The 25,382-nt window shown below is 40.7% G+C and overlaps 1 protein-coding gene and 1 pseudogene across 1 annotated transcript in view; both read right to left on the bottom strand.

Moving 5' to 3' along the window:
• Nucleotides 1–23,153, bottom strand: part of CDKL4 (cyclin dependent kinase like 4) — a 31,101-nt gene extending 7,948 nt beyond the window's left edge. Inside the window, 6 exon segments of the mRNA XM_065891302.1 lie at nt 16–165; nt 1,606–1,653; nt 2,762–2,852; nt 8,987–9,059; nt 19,448–19,572; nt 22,986–23,153. Of these exon segments, the coding sequence (XP_065747374.1) occupies nt 16–165; nt 1,606–1,653; nt 2,762–2,852; nt 8,987–9,059; nt 19,448–19,572; nt 22,986–23,153 (655 nt within the window).
• Nucleotides 23,154–24,438: 1,285 nt separating this feature from the next.
• On the bottom strand, nt 24,439–25,065 carry LOC136133843 (rho-related GTP-binding protein RhoQ pseudogene; annotated as a pseudogene).
• Nucleotides 25,066–25,382: the final 317 nt, after the last annotated feature.

Raw genomic sequence — 25,382 nt, 5'->3', positions numbered from 1 at the left:
AAATGCAACTTATACCCAGTGTTCTGATTATCAGATACAGTTGGTCCACATCTGATTTTCCAGGCCACAGTGGCTGGCCTGTCAGGAGCTCTGCAAAAACGCAACCAGTAGCCCATACGTCGACTGAAGAACCATAGTGGGTATCTACCACAAGAAGTTCAGGAGAGGCAGGAATGTACAGTGGAGAAAGAACAGCCTTTTCAATAAGTGGTGCTGGGAAAACTGGACAGGTACATGTAAAAGTATGAGATTAGATCACTCCCTAACACCATACACAAAAATAAGCTCAAAATGGATTAAAGACCTAAATGTAAGGCCAGAAACTATCAAACTCTTAGAGGAAAACATAGGCAGAACACTCTATGACATAAATCACAGCAAGATCCTTTCTGACCCACCTCCTAGAGAAATGGAAATAAAAACAACAATAAACAAATGGGACCTAATGAAACTTCAAAGCTTTTGCACAGCAAAGGAAACCATAAACAAGACCAAAAGACAACCCTCAGAATGGGAGAAAATATTTGCAAATGAAGCAACTGACAAAGGATTAATTTCCAAAATTTACAAGCAGCTCAATAACAAAAAAACAAACAACCCAATCCAAAAATGGGCAGAAGACCTAAATAGACATTTCTCCAAAGAAGATATACAGACTGCCAACAAACACATGAAAGAATGCTCAACATCATTAATCATTAGAGAAATGCAAATCAAAACTACAATGAGATATCATCTCACACCAGTCAGAATGGCCATCATCAAAAAATCTAGAAACAATAAATGCTGGCGAGGGTGTGGAGAAAAGGGAACACTCTTGCACTGCTGGTGGGAATGTGAATTGGTTCAGCCACTATGGAGAACAGTATGGAGGTTGCTTAAAAAACTACAAATAGAGCTACCATATGACCCAGCAATCCCACCACTGGACATATACCCTGAGAAAACCAAAATTCAAAAAGAGCCATGTACCAAAATGTTCATTGCCACTCTATTTACAATAGCCTGGAGATGGAAACAACCTAAGTGCCCATCATCGGATGAATGGATAAAGAAGATGTGGCACATATATACAATGGAATAGTACTCAGCCATAAAAAGAAACGAAATTGAGCTATTTGTAATGAGGTGGTTAGACCTAGAGTCTGTCATACAGAGTGAAGTAAGTCAGAAAGAGAAAGACAAATACCGTATGCTAACACATATATATGGAATTTAAGGGAAAAAATGTCATGAAGAACCTAGGGGTAAGACAGGAATAAAGACACAGACCTACTGGAGAACGGACTTGAGGATATGGGGAGGGGGAAGGGTGAGCTGTGACAAAGCGAGAGAGAGGCATGGACATATATACGCTAACAAACGTAAGGTAGATAGCTAGTGGGAAGCAGCTGCATAGCACAGGGAGATCAGCTCAGTGCTTTGTGACCGCCTAGAGGGGTGGGATAGGGAGGGTGAGAGGGAGGGAGATGCAAGAGGGAAGAGATATGGGAACATATGTATAACTGATTCACTTTGTTATAGAGCAGAAACTAACACACCATTGTAAAGCAATTATACCCCAATAAAGATGTTAAAAAAAAAAAAAAAGAAGGAGTTGAGGAGCTTGGTACCATCTTGTAGCGACATAATCAGTGTAGGCATCTCCTGGAACTGCAAATGCGTCAGTCAGATCAGGTGGGTCACATTCTCCCAAGAGAGGAGCTACTCCCAAGAGCAGTCAGGCATTCAGACCAGCTTTAGTAATTCTCAGAAGCCACGATACTCCTAACAGTTCATGCAGTGAGGCACTAATCGAGTAAACAGTACTCAGATAGTAAATTCACCTTCCCCATACTATGTATAAAATAGATAAGCAATATACTGTAGAGTACAGGGAATTATACCTGTTATCTTGTAATAACCTATAATGGAGTATAATCTGCAAAAATACTGAATCCCTATACTGTACACCTGAAACTAACATAATATTGTAAATCAACTATATACTTCAATTAAAAAAAATTCAACTTCCAAAGGTACCTTAGCTAGTTAACATCTATATAATCCTAAAAAGAGAGGACCGGGGCGAGGGGGTAGGGAGAATTTCTACAGTGTAACTTCAAGTATAAACCAGCCTCCCAATGCATTGTCAAGTCACTTGTGTTTGGGTCCTATCAGGATATTGATTATGTGTATGCCCCCTGTGCAGTGTGTCTGTTGTTAATGCATGTTTTTTGCCTGCTGCACAGCTCTAGATTCAAGGAGACACCATTATTTGTCCCCCTTTCCCTTGGTTCCTCCCTCTCTGGGATGACTTCTTTTTTCTCAGCACTGTCTCTGAATCCTCTCTGTCATTTTCTGTTTACTCTCCTCCTGTCATCAGCTCCAGGAAGTTTTTCCCAACCACTTTAGACCATGTTAATATCTCCCTCCAGGGAACCATCTGCCCTTTCGCTTTAGTACTCTATTGCTAGTCATCTTGTATTATTCTTTTCTTTCTTTTACTTCAGGTTATAAGTGCATGAAGACCAGAAATGCATCTTGTAGTTCTTTTCCTTTCCTATGGGGCAAAGTACATAAATGTGACATCTAATAAATTGTAGTTGATTGGATGGAGGTTAAGTGTGAACTGATGTACTGACTAAAAGGTTACAGTGAAATTTCCCTTTTTGAATAATAACAATATAACAATCAGCATACATTCAGTATCTAAAGTAAGAATTTTAACTGTATCATTTCATAATCATCTGAATTAGATAAGTTAGTAAAAAATTGCTACTTAGAATTCGTGCAAACCCAAAGTCACAGATCTTGATTATTCCTTGCTTAGTTATTAGAATATTTTCAGGTTTTACACCTCTGTGAATACACTGTAAGAAAATATTTAATTATTTCCCCGAGTCATCAAGACAACGAAGCATAATGAACATTTAACTATTAGTTTAAATGATAAACAAAGCCTGTGAGATAAACACAAGTATGGTTTTCCTTCATTTTTCTAAAAACTTAAATTGCCATTTTTTTCATTTGTAAATCTTATACCAAAAGAAAAAAAAGTTGCTATATTAGGAAAGAAATTAAAATAATTATTGGATAGGAAAACTGAAAAAAATATTTTTGAGAAGGCAGTATCATATAATTATTTTTTCCACTTTTTACTGAGCCCTATTTAAACAGTAAGAGGTAAAATCCTGAATGAGACAACAAGGTCCTACTGTATAGCACAGAGAACTATATTTAATATTCTATGATAAACCATAATGGAAAAGGATATAAAAATATATATATATATGTATAACGGACTCACTCTGTTGTACAGAGTAATTAACACAACCTTGTAAATCAAGTATGAGGTAACCCTGAACGAGGTAACACTCAGAGTGCTTCTAATAAGAACGGCTGCCCCCCAAGAATCACAATGCAGGTTGCACAAATATTGCAGATTGGAGAAACTGGAAAAACGTTTGAATGACAGCAAAAACAAAATTCATTAGAGTGACCATCTTATTTCTCATCCAGCTCTATTAAGGATGTGTGAAAGGGAGCTCTATTAATTACTACGCGAGGACAACAGCCCACAACTGTCCTGGGCAAGCTGGGATGTAACGGTCACCTATTAACAAGAGATACCAAATATTCGGCCAGAGGGGATGAGTATCCCCAACTAATCTGCAACCATTAACAGCTTTCTTGAAATGTGACCACAGGATGCTGCTGGAGTTGCCCCTGGGAGAGCGGGTCACCAGCGGGAGGCATTCTCCCCTCCGAGTCCTCTATGTGTGGAGAGCTTACAGCTTGCTGAAACACCCCAGGACCCTGAGTGAAGCAGGTGCTCCTTCCTGGATGTGAGAGGTCTAAGCTGGGGGTGTGGGTGAAGGTGGGCTGAGTGAGCCCCACTCACTATTAGTCCAGAAATGGCTATTCCATGCTGTGGATGCCCCAGGAGAAAACAACTCAGGCCTTATTCTTCAGAACTTTAGCTTTCCAGGTTATCCTCCCTCCAAAGAAGCACGTAGATAAAAATGATGTTGCTCTTCTTGTACAACTCAGCCCTCATGCAGAGCTCTGAACTTTTCAGAGCACTTCTACATGAATTAGTTCATCCTTGCAACAATCCTGTGATTGCAGGTGGCTACTGACGGTCTCCGGATTAACCACAACAATCAGCTCTTTCTGCCTCACTTCTCTGTTGTGCTGTCAGTCTCTTGAAGTATTCCTGTCAAATTGACAATTTTGAAATAATTTTTTTTTTGCTTCTATAAGAGCTATCTAAAAAGAGAAAATGTTGAACCCTAAATTCATTTTGGGTCACAAAAACGGCACTGGTACTAGAAGCTTGTTTGTATTGTCTCAATTACTGTCAACTGTCTCATAATTTGTACAACCAGCAGTTAGAAGAAACTTTTTAAGGCCTCTTAAAAGTCCTAAGGCCCTAGATATTAATTTTTAAAAATACATTGTTAGAATATAAGCCAGCATAGTTTTCATCCTACCTTTTAAAGCAACACATTTATGAAAACTGGATTAACACTTTGCATCATATTCACCTATAATAATTAGTGATTTAATAAGAATAGGTTATATCCCTCAGGTGAGTTTGCATCAGATTCTAAAATTTCTGTACTATATGTGTCATTACTAAGTAAATGGACTTACATTGATACCTGTCTATTGGCCTATTTAAATATGCAAATCCATGTGAAATTTACAGCTACTTTTTTTTTTTTTTTTTTTTTTTTTGCCGTACGCGGGCCTCTCACTGTTGTGGCTTCTCCCGTTGCGGAGCACAGGCTCCAGACGCGCAGGCTCAGCGGCCATGGCTCACGGGCCCAGCCGCTCCGCGGCATGTGGGATCTTCCCAGACCGGGGCACGAACCCGTGTCCCCTACATCAGCAGGCGGACTCTCAACCACTGCGCCACCAGGGAAGCCCTACAGCTACTTATTTTCCAACCAAAACATACAAAGGCAAATGAAGTATTGATTATGTCCCAAAGAATCTGAAAAAATTTTTAGTGTAATGCAGGTAAGAGAAGCTACAAATAAAGAAGGATAGGGCTTCCCTGGTGGCGCAATGGTTGAGAGTCTGCCTGCCGATGCAGGGGACACTGGTTCGTGCCCCTGTCCGGGAAGATCCCACATGCCGCAGAGCGGCTGGGCCCATGAGCCATGGCCGCTGAGCCTGCGCGTCCAGAGCCTGTGCTCTGCAACGGGAGAGGCCACAACAGTGAGAGACCCACGTACCGCAAAAAAAAAAAAAAAAAGAAGGATAGTTGGAGTATTATATAATAGAAGAAAGAAAAAGAGACTAAAAATCACTGGAACAGTAAGAAGCAGAGTATGGAGAACAGAAGATGCTTAGACATACAACATTCACTTTCTCTACTGCAAAGCTGCACTCAGTGCAAACTCTGTAATGCCTCTCGCAATCAGCTTATTTTCCACCTAAGAGCAAGCCAGTGTAACCAAAACACTTTGATAAACTTGGGTATCATACACAGCTTTTAGCAAACATTGCTTAAACTGGGTTATTGCAGCTGATGTGCAATCTCATTTTTACAATCTCAAAAGCCAGCAAGAAGAGGTATTCATGGTATTTTAAACCTGACCCTTAATTTTAGGAATCATCTCCGGAAGCTTCCCTACTAGAAGTCGCTTCTTTATATAGCCTGAATGGACATCTGAGAAGGTTGTTCTTTGAGCCTTACGGATGGATACTCATAATGAGAGAGGAAAGGAACCTCCTCCCTGACAACTAAGTCATTGATATCAACAAGATGATGATGGATGTTACAGCCAGACATACTCGTATTTTGGAAGTCACTGTAATTTTGTCATTTTGACATGAAGTTCTTTTTTTTTTTTTGGCTGTTCCGTGTGGCTTGCAGGATCTTAGTTCCCTAACCAAGGATTAAACCCGGGCCCACGGCAGTGAAAGCGCAGAGTCCTAACCACTGGACCTCCAGGGAATTCCCAGATATGAAGTTGTTTTTCTCTAATCGATACGTCAAATATATAAAAATTCATGAGTTGACAATGATGCTAAATGGTCACTTTAGTTACCTCAACCTAGCCATATTATAGGGTAAAAAAAGAACAAAATGAGTAGGTATTTTCATAAGTCCACTGCTTCTCAAAATTTAATGTACACATGAATCACCTGGAGATCTTGTTAAAATGCAGATTCTGAGTCAGATCTGAACGGGCCTGAGAACCTGCATTTCTAATGAGCTCTCAGGTGATCTCTACAAACCACACTTTGAGTAGCAAGGCCTTAATCCCTTACTACCGTAACCTTCCTTTCTTGGTAGGATCACCACTCTGGAGATAAAAAGGTAGTCATGGTCACCACAGGTTGAAAGCTGGGAATCTTTAGCAACACCATTTGGGTCAGACTGCCTTTTCTATTCTCTGAGAGTATCGTGAGGGCTCCTTTAAAATAAGGAGAGTATAAAGGTTTTAGATGTAGTATTTTAACAACTTACATATGATTTAGATTTTTTTTCCTTTGTGTGCATTTTAGACAATAGATTTGTTAAAAAAAAAAAGATACATAAAAGCTTACCACAGCATAAGAAAATGGGATAACCAGAGTTCAGAAGTAATTTCCACGTTGGAGGAAGAAATTTTGTCTGAAAAATTATCCATTTTTAATAAAGGCCATAGATTATAAACTGGAGGTTTTCAATATTTCAAAGTTTAAGGTACAGAACGTGTTGTTCCAAGCAGAGAAAGAAATGGTGGCAGTTGTATTGAGCTACAATAATGTTTGGGTCCACTGGAAATAGTAAGTAGTAATCAGGTAGGTAAGTTGATTGATTGACCCACTCATTCATTCATTCCTTCATCCAGTTATTCAATAAATGTTTCCTGAGCACCTTTTATATAAAAAGATCCATGCTAGGCTAAAGCGATACAAAGATAAATCAGCCACAGACACTGTATTCAAGCTTATAATCAGTACACAGGAAAATGTCTGATTATATAGGGATAATGTACAACACTTATGGTAAAACGAATTTTTAAACAATCATTTTAATTACCCGTAAAACTCTAGCAACAAACTTAGGTGAACTTGAATACCTCTCAGAGCATGGTGAAAAGCAAGAGAGATGTGGATTCAATTCAGCATCATCTTTAGTAATTATTTGAAAGTACAATTTGCATCATGAAAAACAGGTTTATGTATCTTGTGGACAATATCCCTCTATACTCTATCAATAGAAAATAAAAGCTTCTGACTTATCCTAACAAAACAAACAAACAAAAAAATGTCACTTTCTTAAAGCTAAAGGAAGCTTTCCCTAAGTATTGAAATTTAGTTCCATGATCCTGTACTCTTTTTCAGCAATCCTAGACTACTATGATAGATATTCTGCTGGCATCAAAATTGACCATACGGTAGTCTGTATCCTTGCCTCAACACTGACTTCGTGTAGGCACCAACGCAAAAGGTCTAGAGTTATTTTTTAAAAACTATCATTATAGCAAAAGCACCCAAGAGTCTACTTGAAGAAGCTCCCACTGGCCTAAGATTTGAACATCAGAGAGAACAATTATTGCAAAGGAATGAAACACATCAAATACATAAAATCCATTCGTTTATAACAACACCCTACACCTCCCCAAAACCCTTCATTGTTCACTCCTGGAGGCTGCTAACACACTGGGTCATCACTCTTGAGTACTGACAAACAAAGGGAATAATCACATATTTATCTTACTGTACTTTACAGTAGCCAGAGTCCATGATGGTAAATTCTTCTCCATAGAATTCCAATTAACAAATGCAGAAGGAATAATAGAATTACAAAATCACCACCTTTTAACTCTAATGAAATCCTGGAGAGAGGTAATAATTATCTATGAATGCTAAAATGAAATAAAAGATTGACAGGGGGGCTTCCCTGGTGGCGCAGTGGTTGAGAGTCCGCCTGCCGATGCAGGGGACATGGGTTCGTGCCCCGGTCCAGGAAGATCCCGCATGCCGCGGAGTGGCTAGGCCCGTGAGCCATGGCCGCTGAGCCTGCGCGTCCGGAGCCTGTGCTCTGCAACGGGAGAGGCCACAACTGTGAGAGGCCCACGTACCAGGGGGAAAAAAAAAAAAAAAAGATTGACAGGGAAAGTGATAATGGAGGGGATCAAATGAACACCCCCTGAACCCACTAATCTATTTTAAGACAATCAAAAGTGGGAAAGACAACCAGACATAATATATGCCTCATGATGCTGATGCAATAAGTGGACAGCACTACATGTGAAGCATTCCTGTCTAAAAAACTGAACCTGAGTATGATCAAACCTTTGGATATAAACACCAATTTATAGCAAATACAGGTGAAAGAACAAGTTAAGTAACACATAGGAAGCAATCGGCCAAAATGATTTCTATAACACAGGAGTAGTCAAAGTGTGGCTCTAGGACCAGCAGCTTCAGTATCAACTGGGAAACTGTTAGAAATGCCAATTCTCAGGTCCTATCCCAGACCTACTGAATCAGAAACTCTGGGAATGGGCCCAGCAAAATGTGTCTTAACAAGACCTCCTGGTGATTTTGATGTATGCTTAAGTTTAATACCCATGGCTGTAAAAAATTAATGATGGAAAAAAAAAGGTAGGGGAAGGGGGACTGCTATAGAATAAAAGACTTAAGAGACATTAAAAACAAAACAAAATCAAGTGCCATTGAGGGTTACACCTCTGATATCCTGAAAACTTATTTTAATCCAATTTAAAAATAATTATAGGAATCAGTATTGCGGCAAAAAGAAACATTAAGTTTATACAAACTTTTAATTTATAAGGAATGAGTAATTCGATTCTTACAGAAATTGGAAAAGGGCCATGAATAATGCATTACTTTTCCTCATATTCTGTAACTTTCTTTTGTTTAGCTCTTTTGGTCCTTATTTTCCCTCTGTCATTAGCTCTTCAAATAGACCCCTGAGCTAAGTAGAAGAGTCATCATGAAGAAATCAGCAAATACGTTAGAAAATGTTACGTACGTTATGTCTATGACAGAAGTTAAGAGCTTGAAGTGTTTGTCATAACACACTTTTGATCATTCCATCAGCAACTCTGGGGGAAAAAACAAAAAAGGAAATGAAAACTCCTATGATAGGGTTTCAGCAGCAGAACTGGCAATAGAAATGGAATGGGAGGGGCTTGTCATGGCCAAAGGATGCAGCGCAAAGGGAGTCTGGGAAATTTTTTTTTTTTAATGTTTTAACGAAAATTGCTTTACTACTTTTTCTTTTGGTTATATAATTTTTGCTGTGTAATTTGAAATTTTTACATCTGTAAAAATGATCCATGCTTATCATGAAAATTCAAACAATATAGAAAAGTAAAGAAATAAAAAGTGTTGACTCAAATCTTGCTAGCTCAAAATAATTGCTGTAACTTATAGTGACTGTCCCTTTAGGAATCTCTGTTTCTCTCCCTCTCTCTGTCTCTCTCTGCAGTTACCTTTTAATATTAGATAAATACATTCATATGGTTCAATATTTTTAAAGTTAAAAGAATATCCATGAAGAATTCTCTCATACCTGCCTTGCTAATCATTTCATCCTCTGCAACTTCCCCTGCCTCTTTCAGAAACATCCTATGCATTGAGGTACAGATACTAATATGTATACATATATTTCAGTGGCCAAGGATTTCATTATATGGATGTATCATAATTTATTTAGTTAGTCCCTATTGATGAGCAATTAGGCCTGACACGATTTTCATTTCTAGAAGCAATGCTTCAGTGAATATCTAGTCATCCATCTATGGAAGTTGTGCAGTTATCTTTTTAAGGTAAGTTCTAGAAGTGGGATTTCTGGGGCCTATGGTAGGCACATGTTACATTTTGATCCTGCAAGTATGAACTTCAGGTAGACCTGAGACTTGGTTTTGCAGGAAAAAAGACATTCTTGAAGGTTGACCTTCAATTCATCCAATTCATGTTGGTGGTAAACACTCAAGCATGTGCCAGGGTTGTTTTATAACAGTTACCTATGCCTGGTAAGCAGGCAGGTACACAGCCAGGGGAGGCTGGGGAGAATAAAGGGCCCTTGAGAATGGGAGGCTGGGAGCTTCTTGCCCCTGAAGATTCCTCACTCTGTGGAAAATATTGGGGAGTGTTTTCCATCGGGGAATTGGGGATCTGAGCAACTTGTATTCTGTCTGGGAGTACTTAGTGTATTTTGTGTAACCATTTCTATAAATTGCAGCAATTACATTCCCTTTAACTTTTCTGTTGATGTCTTTCCATTGCTCACATCACTGTCCCAGGATGATGGCTTCACAGTTACATACGACCAAACTACCCTCACTAAGCAAGGTTGTACATATTTACACGCCCACCAAGCATCTGTGCATTTGAGTCCCTATCTCCTCATTGTCTTGCCAACATTCCGTTTTGCCAGTGTTATGTTTGCCAAGCTGTGGTTAAAATAAAAAGATATCTCACTTTGGTTTTCATTAATTTCATTTCATTAATTACTAATGATTTTAATTTTCACATTATTGAACATTAAACCTCTCTCCTTTTGTGTATTTTCTGTTCATGCCCTTTATTGCTTTTCGATTGGTCTAGTTACTCTTCTTTAAATTGATTTATGAAGACTCAATGTATATCAGAGTCTACATAGATGCTGTAAATATTTTTCTCAGTGTGTTGTTTGCTTTTCAGCCCTCTTCGCGTAGATGATGTTGTTGTTGACATATTTTCAAAAATCTGAAACCACGAGATTTTTTTTTTCACTAAATGTTCTACTGTAAGGATTTTTTGATTAACAAATGTAAAATTACCTAATATTCCAAACACTCGCATCACTCAGTTTTAATATTTTATCATATTTGGATATTTAAATCATGTGTTTAGATCACTTTTTAAAAACTGAACTCATTATCGTGCAGATGGAGCTGGTCTTGCAGAACAGTGGGCTGGCCTGTGTGTGACGCAGGTATGGCACCAGTGACAAGACATGTTAGGTCTGGGTAAACACCAAGAAATAGCAACCACTGAATGGAGGTATTTTGCTCAGAGCAGTTTCCCCATCTCAGATCGCAGTGACAGTGTCAAGCCCTTGGCATCAGTGATCTGGTGGCAGCCTTTTGACTCTAGCTCTTCTCAGTATTGTGAAAGCACCTAATTCTCAGTATTAAGTCCCTTTCCACTTAAAATGTCTAGAGTGGTTTTTATTTCCTATACTGAATTCTGGTATAACTTTATCCTCTCCCTCCTTTACCTAAGAGCCAAGCCTGAGACTACATTATTTATATTTTTTTAATGAGGCAGAAGGAATAGTACAGCCATTTGTGCACAGAGTTCAAACCCCAGCTGTGCTGCTTCCTAGTTTTATAACCTTGGGCAAGTTATTTGTGCTTTCACTTTTCCTGGAATAATACCTCACAAGTTTATTGAGAAGTCTATCCATTAAGAGCCTGGGTATTAAAACATAGGTTCAGGATATGAGGGTCTGGGGTCAGAAGAGGTGAGTAGATGGGGCTGACACCCAGTGCAAAGACACAAAGTGCCTGAAGAGGATGGGGAGAGGCCCTGAGGTGAGAAAGAGCTGGGAGTGTGGTGGCCAGTGTGGCTAAAGCGTGAGAGTGAAGCTGCTGAGGCTGGCGGGGGGGGGGGGGGGGGGTGGGGTGGTGGGGGGGGCGGCGGGGGGGGGGGGCAGACCCCCGAGGGCCTTCTCAATCTGGGTCAGGAATTTGCACTTTACTCTAAGTTCAAAGGGAAGTCATTGAAAGGACTCAAGAAGGCAAGTGACATATATAGAGAATGGATTTCTGGGGCAGAGTGGATACAGGGAGGTTAATTCGGAGGCTAATTTAATAATCCAGGTGAGATCTAGTGGTTTAGATGAGGCTGGTAGAGGTGGAGGGAAGGGAGTGGATCTCAGTCTTGGGAGGAGGGCTTCCCTGGTGGCACAGTGGTTAGGAATCCGCCTGCCAATGCAGGGGACACGGGTTTGAGCCCTGGTCCGGGAGGATCCCACATGCCGTGGAGCAACTAAGCCCGTGCGCCACAACTACTGAGCCTGCGCCCTAGAGCCCACGAGCCACCACTATCGAGCCCATGCGCCCTAGAGCCTGCGCAGTGCAACTATGAAGCCCACGGGCCTAGAGCCCGTGCTCTGCAACAAGAGAAGCCACCGCAATGAGAAGCCCGCGTGTCGCAACTAGAGAAAGACCGCGCATAGCAATGAAGACCCATCGCAGCCAAAAAAAAAAAAAAAAAAATCCTGAGAGGAACTGGCAAGAGTAACACATGGCCCTATTCATGTAGAAACAGAACGCTTGTGCTGGTCCACAGACTCTAGGCACCAGGATCCAGTACTGGAACTGGGAATCCAGGTAGGGCCAAGGGTTCAGAGACTGGCAGAACCCTAGTTACTAGTATTAGTAACACCGAATTAGGCATGAAGCAATGTCCTAAGAAACTCCCCAGCTATTGTTGTGAAAGAGGGGTATTTAAGGGCACCTCACAGGAAGAGTCATGGCTTCTGTTCAAAACAGAATCCTTCCGTGATCTCAGATTCCAAGAAGGCAGATTCCATTTTAGGCAAAACAACATTTATACAAAATAACAACTACAAACAAATACCACTGATCTTAGGAAGAGGAGATAGTTATCAAAGAGAATACAGATTCACACAGTGTTCATTCTAGAAAGGTAGAGCACTGCAACATTATTCAGCCACACTCAGAATTTTTCAAGGCATTTTGGAGTGAAATAAAACTTTCTGTAGAAACCAACTGATACTCTGTGTTTAAATAGTATACTTTGGTGAGTGCACAAACAAATACTGGAATAGTGAAGGCCTGAAAGCAAAAACTAGACATTCTGGTTCAAGCCCGTAGGGGTTAATAAGGGCGACAGGGTCAGGGAATTCAGACTGGGTCACTCAGAGGCTGCTCTCTTAGCCATTCAGGGGAATCTCCTGGCGCTGACATCAGAGCTCATTATCTTTGTTTTAGTTTGTTATATAACTTGACATGGAAAACTTGATTTCATTATCAGTACCCAAGATGAATTGAGTCCTTCTCTGTAAACCTTTGTTATCCTAGAATAAAATCCAACCTTTACTGTGGCCTACCAGCCTCTTAATGATTTCACTTCTATTAACTCTCCCCACCCCCATCTCCTATCACATTCCCACCGACCTCCACTCTGGCCCAGTGAGCCTCTGCTATTCCCTGAACAGATCTCCAAAGCTTTGTTTTTATTGTTCCACCTACGCCCCTCATCAGGCATTCTCTAATCCCTCAGTGTGCTTTATTGTTCTCCAAAGGCTTGTAACTCTGCAAGGGCTTTACCTTGTCCATTATTGTAGCTCCGGGGCCTAGAACAGTAACTGGTACCTAATAGGTACTCAACTAAGCTTCCTTCGCTGGCACTCTCAGAAACTGTATAAACTAACACCCTGTAATCAATCCCTTTTTGCTTTAACTACCTAGAGTGAATTCTGTAGTTGAATCCTGATTAGTTCAGAATATGATACCAGAAGTGGGTATGGGAAACAAAGTCAAGGCCTTGGGCATGTAGGCTATCTGACTTAGCTGGGTCTGAAGGCAGGGGGATCTAATTACCATTAGTGGCTGGAACACTGGTAAATGGGCACCCAGTGATGAACCAATTATTTACATAATCACCTGTGGTCATCTGGAATGAAGTGCCTATTCAGGGCAGGGTTTTGCTGGACTGAATGTGATTGAACAATATGGGAACATATGGGAAAGTAATAAAAGAAAAGCGGGCTGGGCTGGCTGTTTCTCACTTCACTGGAAAAATTAAAGAAAAAACAAAAGGACAGCTTTAGGGCTTTGATATTTTGGTTCAAGGCACAGTTAGGAAACCAAAAGTTTCAATGGTTGCCCTTATTTTTTGTATTTTTAAGACTCACTCCATTGACCATTGGAATTACCCTGAGATGACTGAAAAATCAGACACCGAGAATAGTCCTGCAGGGTGCTAAATGACAACACAGGTTGAATTTATGTGAGGTTAATTAATTTCTCAGTTAATTAAGTGAGAGATATACTTTGAGAATTGAAATGTGGCACTTTGGGAGTATTCATAGAACTAAGAGCACCCCAACTTCCTGCCAAAGGTCTCTTCTCATGTGAAGTAGCCCCCGAGCTTGTGTGATGAGGCTGCTTTTGCCTTGTTGAGGACCCCCCTAATGATCTCACTTGAGGCAGCTGTGTTGCATGTGGGGTGGCTGCCAATTCTCCTCAAGGCTCCTTTCCCTGCTACCCGTCAAGGTCTCCAAACCTTGACTAAAGTCAGATCCCAGCATGTCCCAAGGGGGCTATTACAAAGTCAAAGAGAGGGAGAGAAGATTTACACAGCAAAAAGAACTATACAATTATGCTAATTTATACTGTAGAATGTACGTGGAAATGGATTTCATAAGTGTAGGACCAGAGAGGAGGAAACAAGATTTCAGACTTGGGCGGATTATAACAGTATGGGCTCACTTATTAGCGAGGCTGGTTTCAGTAAACTCCCTGGAGCAGCTAGGAGTGAGTCTAGTTGACTGCTGCACTGGTTGATCGCTGTATTTGGTGATTGCTGCATTGGTTGACTGGAACCTGGACTAAATGGTTGCCTGTGCCAAATGAAGTTGCAATGCCAGAAATTCATTGGTAAAATGAGGAGGAAGAAATCCAAAGTTTTGAGGAGACAGGGGTGTTAGAGAGGATTTGTCACAGGCAACATGCTCCTCTATGTTTCTCCAAAGTATCTAATGGTAGCACTAATCTACATTCGTCCCCAAATCTGCAGTATTGCTTTCAGTTTTCTATTTTGGTAAAGAAACAGCATGCCAGACGCTTCTACTAGGCTCCTCCCACCATAGCAGCCTTCATTCCTTGGATCAGAGCCAAGTGGCTCTTGTTCCATTTGCTAGTGCACCTATTTCCACTATCCAGTTAGGAAATGGGGAAATAACCCCAAGGATGGATTCCTGGACTTTCTAGGACTGCCAGGAGATGGATTCAAGTCAAAATTTCATTTGCCTCCTGACTCTCACTAAGCTGCCCATCACCCCCCCCAACACACACAAACTGGTGAACCACAGTGGCTTTCAAAGTCACTGGTGATTGGCTTTACTGCAGAGCACTGACCAGAAATTCCTGAAAGACTGGGTAGCTCTCTTTTCCCAGTACACAACTATCCTGGTAAATGGCCACAGACCATCCTGGGGTAGGCTAAGAGGAAGAATTAAGTACATACATATGATGTTATTGCAGGGCTATTCCCCAAGGAGAGCTGCTGGCTCCCCTTTATTCATGAGGCCCTGGGTCTGCAAACTGGCTATTATGGTGACTCAAGCCAGGCCTCTAGTTACTAGTTTATGTAGAAGAAATAGAACCTTAGTGACCTGCCCATCTCCTTTGTGTGGGAGAACCCATGGTCAGACCAAACCATTCTGTTCACCACTCTGGCTCTGTTGCCTATTACAGTAACTTCTGGAAGTGAAGCACTCCTTCTTGGCCTCTGCCATCCAGGGCGCCAATTATCCCCAGGAAATCAGGAAGCCATTTCAAAGGAAGACTCTCCCTGCTTCATATCTGGGACACGATGCTGGTGTTCTTCTAACTAATGCATTTCTTAATGCTCATGATTCACTGCCATCCTCCACCAATCCACACCCATAGTCGTATGGGTAATTATCTATGATCAGTTAATTGAGAAAGAAATTAAGCCTTTTATATGTCAATTACACCTCAGCAAAGCTGAATTTTTTTAAAAAAAGAAATTGAAACATGATTTACAGATGTACATGATGTGCTGTCGCCAGCCAGAAGTGGATAGCTGTAGTTTTATAAACCCATATGGTAGTTTTCACACACTGACAGTCATTTATAATTGTTCCTTTAAATATCTTCATTAGATTTTAAGCTTCTTGAAGGCAGGATTAGCCCATTTTGTATAGTGCAATGATAGTAAAGGGAAATCCTTCCTGTTGGTAGGGTGGTAATTCCTATCACATTACCAATTAGCTTACTTATTGTACCTATTTGGTTTTTTTTTTTGGCCATGCTGTGTGGCTTGCAGGATCTTAGCTTCCCAACCAGGGACTGAACTCGTGCCCTCGGCAGTGAAAGCGCCGAGTCCTAACCACTGGACTGCCAGGGAATTCCCTCCTATTGTACCTATTTTGAACAGAGAAGGATCTTAGAGAATGGGAATAGATTATTTTAAATTTAATTAGATGATACCAGTTGCAGTTGTTTAAGTACATGTAGTTTCTTAACTGGAGCAAATCCAACACAGTCTCAGTACTCAGTATGCAGCCATTGATCTAATAAATGCTTTTCCCTCTATCCAAGTAGAGGACACCAGAAGCTTTCACTTGGCAGGGGAAGCAGTACACTTTCACCATCTTACTTCAGTGTTAAATTAGTTCTTCTTTATGATACAATTTAGTCCTCAAGTCTCATGATTATCTCACCATCCCACAGGTCTCATCCCACACTTCCACTACCTTGATCATCTCATATCTACACACCAGTTATTTCTTTAAACTGTGAATTTACCCTAATAAACAATGGTTGAATTGGCTTGGTATGTATGCTGTCTGGTTGTTTACCTCTGTTTACTATTCACTGGGTTTATACTCTCTTGGCTGTTATTTAAGTAGATTTTAAGATGGGAGTGAAAGCAGACGAATGTTTTTAATTAATCATTGTTATCTGGAAGTACCCAGCATTTCAGAGAAAGAGTGGCTTATTCTGCATTGTTCATACTTGCATTCCTCTATGTAGATCCAAGTCTCAGGGCTGACCCAAAGCACTTTGGATACACTGGAACTGCTATATACACTAGTAAAACACACTAAATACACCAAATACACTTTCCACTAGAGTGGAAAGTAGGGTAGTTCAGAGGTCCTTGTGGTTGCTAAATACATACAGAACAAAAGAGTTGCTTGAATATGCCTTGTCCTTTCTCACATCTGGGCATTCCACCAAGATTGTCCACCTGGCCAACTCTTCCCTTTTTCAAAGTCTCAGCCCAAATGGTTCCTTCTCTGCAGAAACTTCCTGATACCCCATGACCAACAGATGTTGGAGATGCTCTTCTCTTGTATCCTGAGCACCAATGGTAACCCAGTCTACATTGTCATTTGTAATTGCTACTTTGAATATCTGTCTCTTCATTAGATTTTAAGCTTCTTGAGGACAGGATTGTGCCATTACATCTTTCTGTTCTCTGCACCAGCAGAAGTGTTCAGTAAAATATTTCTGAAGTGAGTGAATAACAGAATGCTGCACACTAAAGAAGCTATTAAGATGAATTAGATATGAATTCTGCACTCAAAAAACTTATAGTCTGGGAAGAGAGAGAGTATGCACATAAAAACATGTAAGGTAGTAAGTGCCAAGTACCATAACAGGGATGAAAATAAAATTCCATGGGTATTCAAAGGAGGGAAGCAATTCCACCCAGATAGAGAAATCTCAGAGACGGTAAGAATATCTAGGATTTCACATTTTAAAGATTATGAGAGAGACAGGGAAAGTGGAAAAGGTTAGAATATTCTAGGTTAAAGGAAGAGCATGAGCTAAGTCCTATAGGCAGGAAGGCTTAGGGTACACAGAAGGAAAAGAAAGATGTTCAGCTCAATTAAACTGGTACATGGATTATATGTATTGTAGGTTTTATTTTCAGGGCCTTGAACAATACATGATGTTAATCATACATTTCTAATTTTATGAAAATGTATGTTAACTTATAAATTAATTTATATGATGGCTGAACACATCTGTCCTCTGAAGCCAAAATACAAAATCCTGTTTAGCTCATAATAAAGCTGAACTATGAATTAATTCATCATTTTAACTGTTTTAAAAATTAATTTTTATTTAAAAAATAAAATACGTGCATTTTATTCCAGCACCCAGCCTGGAACAACAGTAGGAGTTCACTAAAATTTTTTCTGAATGAATATATATTCTAACTGGGTGTTAATCTTTTTAGAAATATGATTTGCAAAATCTACATATGTAGATATGAAATTATATTAATTCTTCATCTGGCAAATAATTTACCTAATTTGTCACTTATTTTTTAGTTTTGTTTATGGTACTTTTTGTCAAAGGGAATCTATAAAATGAATATGATGTATATTTGGCAGTTGGAGTTCCCTTTATTCTTTTTAAAAAATTTCTTGGTTTATGGGACTTCTCTGGTGGTCCAGTGGCTAAGACTCCATGCTCCCAATGCAGGGGGCCTGGGTTCGAACACTGGTCAGGGAACTAGATCCCGCATGCACGCCGCAATGAAGATCCCACATGAGTCCATGAAGACCACGTGTGCCGCAAGTAAGACCCGGCACAGCCAAATAAATAAATAAATATTTAAAAAGATTTTTTTCTTGGTTTAGTCTAAGTTTTTCAAGTTAAGAAAAACCAGTTGGCATTCTGATTCGATTTTTGTGCAATAAATAAATAAATCAGGGAGGCAGAATCTATATAATAATGAACATTTCCATCCAGAAATATATGTTCATTTAAACAAAATCCCTTACGTATCTCAGTTTTGTAACTGTCTTTAGGTAGAGTCTGAACAATTCTTTTTTTTTTTTTTTTTTTTGAACAATTCTCTTTTACCTTTATTCCTAAACTTTTTTGTTGTTGATATTTGAATGGGATCCTTCTCCACTAGATTTTCTAAAGCACTGATTGATACAAAAGCTGTTAACTTTTGTGTGTGGAATTTGGAGTGCTGTGGTCACTATACTGAATTCCATTAGTTTTAGTAACGCTAGGTAATTCTGTTAGATTTTGTTGAATAATAATATCATGCAAATAATGGCAATTTAATTTCATTTTCCAAAATTATATATCCTATTTGTTTTTCTTAGTTCATTACATTGGCTTGAGCTCTTATGTCTTGTTTCTCACTTTAGTGACAGTTTCTTCAGTATTTTATCCTTGAATATAAAATTAGCTATTTATCTGAAGAATTTTTGTGTGTGTGCATGCATGTGTGTGTGTGTGTGTGTGTAAAGAGTATTTTGATCCTAGTTTGCTAAGGTTTTTTGTTTTAGTAACCAGGAAAGGATGTTGAATTTATCAACTGCCTTTTACAATTTTATCAAACTTATGTACTTTTTCTCCTTTAACCTATTAGTGAATTATATGAATACATTTCCTAATATTGAACTGTGCTTCATTCCTTGAATTCAGATAATCTAACATATAATTTAGCCTTGAAATACATTGTGATTTATATTTGCAGTAGATTTGTCTATTAAATACTATATATTATATTTACTCTAGGTTAATAGTCATTTGCCCTTTGAATACATCCTAAATTGAGACTGGAGAGGGAGAGCCAGCAGATACATCTGGGTAGAAAGGGGCTCAGATGTGAAATTTGCCATAGTTAATCCCACACATAATGAAACTGGGAACCGGCCACACAGAATTTCAGTTTCTGGATTACTTACCCGTTTGGGTTTCTTTCCAGCTCATTTAAAAGTGTATGATCACAGTATTCAAAAACTAAATGCATTTTCCTTTTTCTCCTGAACACCTCAGTGAGGAGGTTCACAAGATTTGGGTGTTTTAATTGCTGCAAAGGAATTGAACTACAAAGTTTGGTGATGTGTTTCCTGTAATCGTTTCTCCCAGACCCCTTACAATTTTAAGAGGAAAAGGCCTTGCTCATCATTCTCTCTGCATCTCTTGCAGAGAATTTTACTACAGTTACTCACAAGAGAAACTACTCTTAGTATCATAGAATCTTAAAGTTGGAAGAAATTTAAGAATTTACCTAATATACCCCATAATAAAGGATAACTAAGCTGCTTGGATCTCTCTGGAGACAGCAAATAAAGTACAACTTAAAATTTAAGCACTAAAATAAAAAATTCTTTATGCATTTAGTGGAAATTCTAAATACACAAGTCATAAAATGACCTTAATATAGAATGGTAATGGAATTATTGAGTAAAAGACTATAAAAAGCATCAATACCCATCTATACCCAATCATATTGGCATAGATTTAATGTAAATGTCAGCTGGATTTAAACCCAGCCTGGACTTTAGTGTTGGCTCTCAGAAATACTAGATTTCAACCCTCAAATCCCATTAAACTCCATATTCTAGGAGTCTCTACAGTTAGTCTGTGTTTTAAATTTATTTATCTTATTTTCAGCTCTGTTCTTTGAGTCTCTTGTTCTGTCTTATGCTTATGTTTAATCTGTTAAATTCAATTCCCAAACTGAAGCATTTCACAAGGCAGCCTCTGTTTAATGTCGTAAACCAAAGGAAAAACCCTGATCAAGTAAAATAATCTATCACTAAAGTAACTACATAATTTATCATCCAACCAGGGTAACTAATGTAAACCAGGACTGTCCCAGGCAAATCGGCACATGTGGCCACCCTGCCTATAGGTAAGGTGACTGTATAATTTCACATACGAACCAGTATGCTTTTTAAAGAAGACGCTAGCCAGACAAAAAGGGGTGCCAACCAAACTGAACACTGGGAGAAAAGCTATAAACCAGGACATCTGATCACTCCTACTTATAACTCGTCTTCCTCTTGTTTTCCCAGTATAGTAGACAAATCTACTTTCCAAACCCTTGGTACCATTTACTCAGAAAGCTATATAAAGAGAGAGAATGCAGTTTTTTGTATACAGTAGAAGCTCAATAAATATTTTGCAGGCCCAGTAGACAGTCTTAAGTATGGAGCCTCATACAGTATCCTCTCCCTTATCTGTAAGCACAACTTGACCAAAAAAACAGAACAAAAAAAAATCACCCTGTGATTATATGCCTGATTATATGGAAAAGGAATCCGTTATACATTAACGATATGCCCAGAGCACCAAATCAATTTGTTTTCTACGTGTTCCACTGCCTAAGAGAGCAGAAAGGCAAACAGTGGAGGAAACAGGTAACACAGATAAGCCAGCTGCTTTGTACTGAGGCAAAAACTTTAGAATGGGGGTGAAATAATCTCTTCCAGGAGAGCCAGGGATTCACAGATGCTACAGCTGGATGTGAAGGCAAGGTTTAACCTTGTCAAGTCTCCTGTCTTTGGGCAGATCGGCAATTTATATCTTCTTTGCAAACCAAATTAACTTAGCCCAGAAAAACAATGACTTGTCTAAGGTAAAACAGGTAATAAGGAGGGGAAAATCAAAGCGAATTTAAATAACAGGAGTATGTGAGGAAAGTAAGGTAGATTTATCACGGAAGGGATCTCCTCAGGGCACGCATGGGTGGAACACACCGAAGGCAGGAAAGCTGTACCTTCTGAGAGCCATCACCGGAGACCAAAGTGAGTGGGAATCTGGCTATTTTTTACCTTCAAGTGCACCCTCAAATTGGGCACTGGTAACCCGGGAGGTGCTACCTGAGCATTAACTTTACTGGAAGACTTGGTGGGAGGGGGTGGATAAAAAGCATCTTCTAGTATAAAACAGCCCATTGCCAGGTTCAGACACACCTTGTAGCTTAGCTCTGTGATGAGCTGGCTGTCTGACCAGTGCTCTCTTCTGGCTACAAGGAACAGGGAACTGTTTTTAAAATCATGATGGATGTGCTCTGGAAAACTCCGTGCGTATCAAATTATATTTTAAACAAAACACTAAAACTTTTTAGTTGAGGAAAGCTGCTACAAATAATACTTGAAAAGAGCAGATAATGTAATAATTATCTCCCTTTAAAAACTGGATTTCTGGGGTTTTCCTAAAACAGATGATGCACGTCAGAAGTAAAGGTCAGGGGCTTCCCTGGTGGCGCAGTGGTTAAGAATCCGCCTGCCAATGCAGGGGACACGGGTTCGAGCCCTGGTCCGGGAAGACCCCACATGCAGCGGAGCAACTAAGCCCGTGTGCCACAACTACTGAGCCTGTGCTCTAGAGCCCTCGAGCCACAACTACTGAGCCCGTGTGCCACAACTACTGAAGCCCGCGCGGCTAGAGCCTGAGCTCTGCAACAAGAGAAGCCACCGCAATGAGAAGCCCGTGCACTGCAACAAGGATTAGCCCCCGCTCTCCGCAACTAGAGAAAGCTGCGTGCAGCAACGAAGACCCAATGCAGCCAAAAATAAATAAATAAATAAAAAAATAAATTCGTAAAAAGAAAAAAAGTAAAGGTCGGCTGTGGCTGTGTGTTCTTGAGGAGATCACAGTTTTGTTGTGCAAGGTGTGGTCCACAGACAAGCAGCATCTCTGCCATCGGGGAGTTTGTTAGAAGCACAGAATCTCAGGGTGACCCCAGACCTCGACTCAGAATCTGCATTTCAACAAGGTCCCCAGGGGATTCTGATTCACGTTTATGTTTGAGAAGCACTGCCCTCTGCCTCCGTTTCCTTCCCGATAAAATAAGCGTGCTGAATGAGAAGCATCTCTAAGGTTTCTTATCGCTCTAAAATTGTACGATTTTTAGGATAGGAAAAAATTTACATTGAGAACTTGTGAATCTTACGTATCAAATCCTATCAGAGTAAAAACAACTTAAAACAAAACCTTTGTGTAAAATGTGTATACGTAGCTGGGGGTGATATTCAATATGTCTAGGAACCAGTGGCGCGCAGGCGGGGACCAATCCATACGGATGCCTACAGGGGCCCTGGCACGGTCCTATGGGCCCCTCTGTGCCACAGGATGCTCTTTTAGTTGCTGGTTTATGGGGAGAAGGACTTAGGCAGGCGTCGGGGCTGGGGTTGTGGTGGGGAGGGCCAGGGCTGAAGGGGAGGATAAACACTGGGATGAGGGGACTTAGGACAGTGAATATTTACCAACCAGAACAGGACTTCAATTTTAACAGTCTATAGCTGTGCTCATAATATCACTTAAACATCAGAGCGGCCAAAGTCCAAAGTGATGATCAATTTATATGTTGCTGATACAAAGAAATTGCAGTCCAATGGGGGAAAAAAATCACTTTAAAATTCTTTGTAATTTTGGCATACCCATTTCACCCAGTACAGTGATATTACAGATGTACAGAGGAAGTTAACCTACCTTCAACATGCGTATTTCTCTTAGAGCTATTTTCTTAACCACAGGATCATCTTCGGATTCCACAAATTTTTTAATAGCTACCACTTGTCCAGAGGTTTTGTTTCTGCATTTGAATACAACCCCATGAGACCCCTCTCCAATCTTAGCTAATTTCTCACACTTTTCCATTGGAGTCGAAGCGACTTAAATCACTGTATTGATTGACTTGCAGTACAGTGTTGCACCTGGAAAATAAAATGACTCAGGTTAACCACGTTACCAAGGACAGCGCTCTCACAGTTTACTATGTAAAACTAACTTGCCCAGGATGCCAAAGGTTTATTTTTACTTAATTTTAAATACACTTAAAAATATCTGGACATCTATACTCGTGCTTCTCTTCATAATCGAATGACTCTTTTGTCTTTTTTTTTTTTTTTTTTTTTGTGGTACGCGGGCCTCTCACTGCTGTGGCCTCTCCCGTTGCGGAGCACAGGTTCCGGACGCGCAGGCTCAGCGGCCATGGCTCACGGGCCCAGCCGCTCCGCGGCATGTGGGATCTTCCCGGACAGAGGCACGAACCCGTGTCCCCTGCACTGGCAGGTGGACTCTCAACCACTGCACCACCAGGGAAGCCCTTTTTTTTTTTTTTAATGGCAAAGTCTGACCCAAAGTTTTAGTTTGTAATTTCAGCATGTATCTCATGCAGTTTGGGGAGCATCAAACTAAATCTACAATCGCCAGAAACCTTGTTACAGTTGAATGCATATTAACTAAAATATGTACATTTTTAGTGTTCATGACAAATGCAGATATGACCTTGTTACACTTTTGGCATTCTTTGAGAAAGCACATTAAGCTTTAATATAGAAATATTTTGGTTACACTTGTGCTCAAGTAATAATAAAATATTTGTTCTTTTCGATCTCATATATTCTCTGCTCAGGAATGGCCCATCTCCTGCACGCTTGGAGCAACCTTTGGCTACGTGACTGGCCTTGTTACTTCACCACTCTGGATATACTGGAATAGAAAGAAACTTACATACAAGAACAATGTATTGGAGCAAAGGGAGAAGATATTTCTTTGTGCAGATTCCATAAAGACTGTGCAGACATGTATATGGTCTAAGCCAGGCAGTTCCACTTAACAGCACTGTTTTTTATGTAGTTACAACATGATGTGATTGTAGCTTTTTAAACTATGAAGCCCCTGAGATTGTACCTTCTAGTTGAAATAAAGTATTTATAATAGATTGTGGCTTCAGATGCTGTTTGTTGCTTCTTGGACCTTTAAGAAACATTCTTAATCAACTTTATAGAATTCTGAGGACAGGGCTGGTTTTTTTTTTTTCTTTTTTTTCCTTTCAAGTTTTAAACTGCTTCATTATTTATAAGAGGTCTGGGTATAGCTTTAGCATTTCATATGCTTTCTGAGAGAAATGGACAGTTTACTTGGCCAGTGAAGACGTTTCTCACGTAATTAAACAACAGTTTATACATCTTGATCCTATTCTTTTTTTTACTGTGTGTTTCTTTGGAGTTAAAATGGCTATGATAGCCTCATCAAAAACAGTCTTCAATCCCTTCCGAGTTAAAGCCGAACATTTCACAGAGCAGCACGCTCCTATCTCTTTTGTTAGTTTCTGTCCTTGTTCCACACATATAGATTTTTCCTTCATATCATTCAGTCTTGCTAAAGTTTTGGGGTCATCTTGCAGATAATCTGAGTTCCTATGAATAAAAAGGGTACATTTGGTGCGTATTCCTTAAGTTCTGGTACCCACCCCTCTTTCACATTTTGACATGAGGCTCGATTTACCACAGAGAAGCAAGCCTATAAGGAAGACATCAGTCATTGGATAAGATAAAGGCCTCAGCCCATCATAGTCTTCCTGCCCGGCTGTGTCATAGAGTCCCTGGAGGTACTGCTTGCCCCCTACGGTGTCGCCGACTGCGCAGTGGTCGAAGACGGTGGGCACGTACTCCTCCAGGAAGGCGTCCTTGTCAGAGCTCATGAGTAGGCACGTCTTGCCCACCGCCCCGTCGCCGACCACCACGCACTTGAGCATCAGCGCGCCGGGCCCGTGAGCCATGCTGCGGCCGGCCGGCCTCCGGGCATGGTCCCCCTGGAGCCCCTGCCCCGGCCCCGGGCTCGGCCCCAGCCCGCCTGGGGGGTCCGGCGCCGCCGCGGCTCAGCGAAGCAGGGCCGACCCCCCGGCCCCACGCAGCGGTTCCCCCCGCCCGAGGGGAGGGGCGGCGGGCCCGGGGCGCTGCCGCCGCCTCGGTCGCTGCCCGGATCCCCGCCCGGGCCCCGGTCGCCGCGCCCGCCCGCTGCCCCTGCCGCTCGGCGCCCGCGCCCTCTCCCCGGCCCGGCCTCCCCAGGAGGATCCGCTGGATCATAAGCGACTCTTTTGTC

This window comes from Phocoena phocoena, chromosome 14 (assembly GCF_963924675.1).
Source record: "Phocoena phocoena chromosome 14, mPhoPho1.1, whole genome shotgun sequence".
Taxonomy (NCBI): domain Eukaryota; kingdom Metazoa; phylum Chordata; class Mammalia; order Artiodactyla; family Phocoenidae; genus Phocoena; species Phocoena phocoena.
This window is presented reverse-complemented; position numbering and strand designations above follow the sequence as displayed.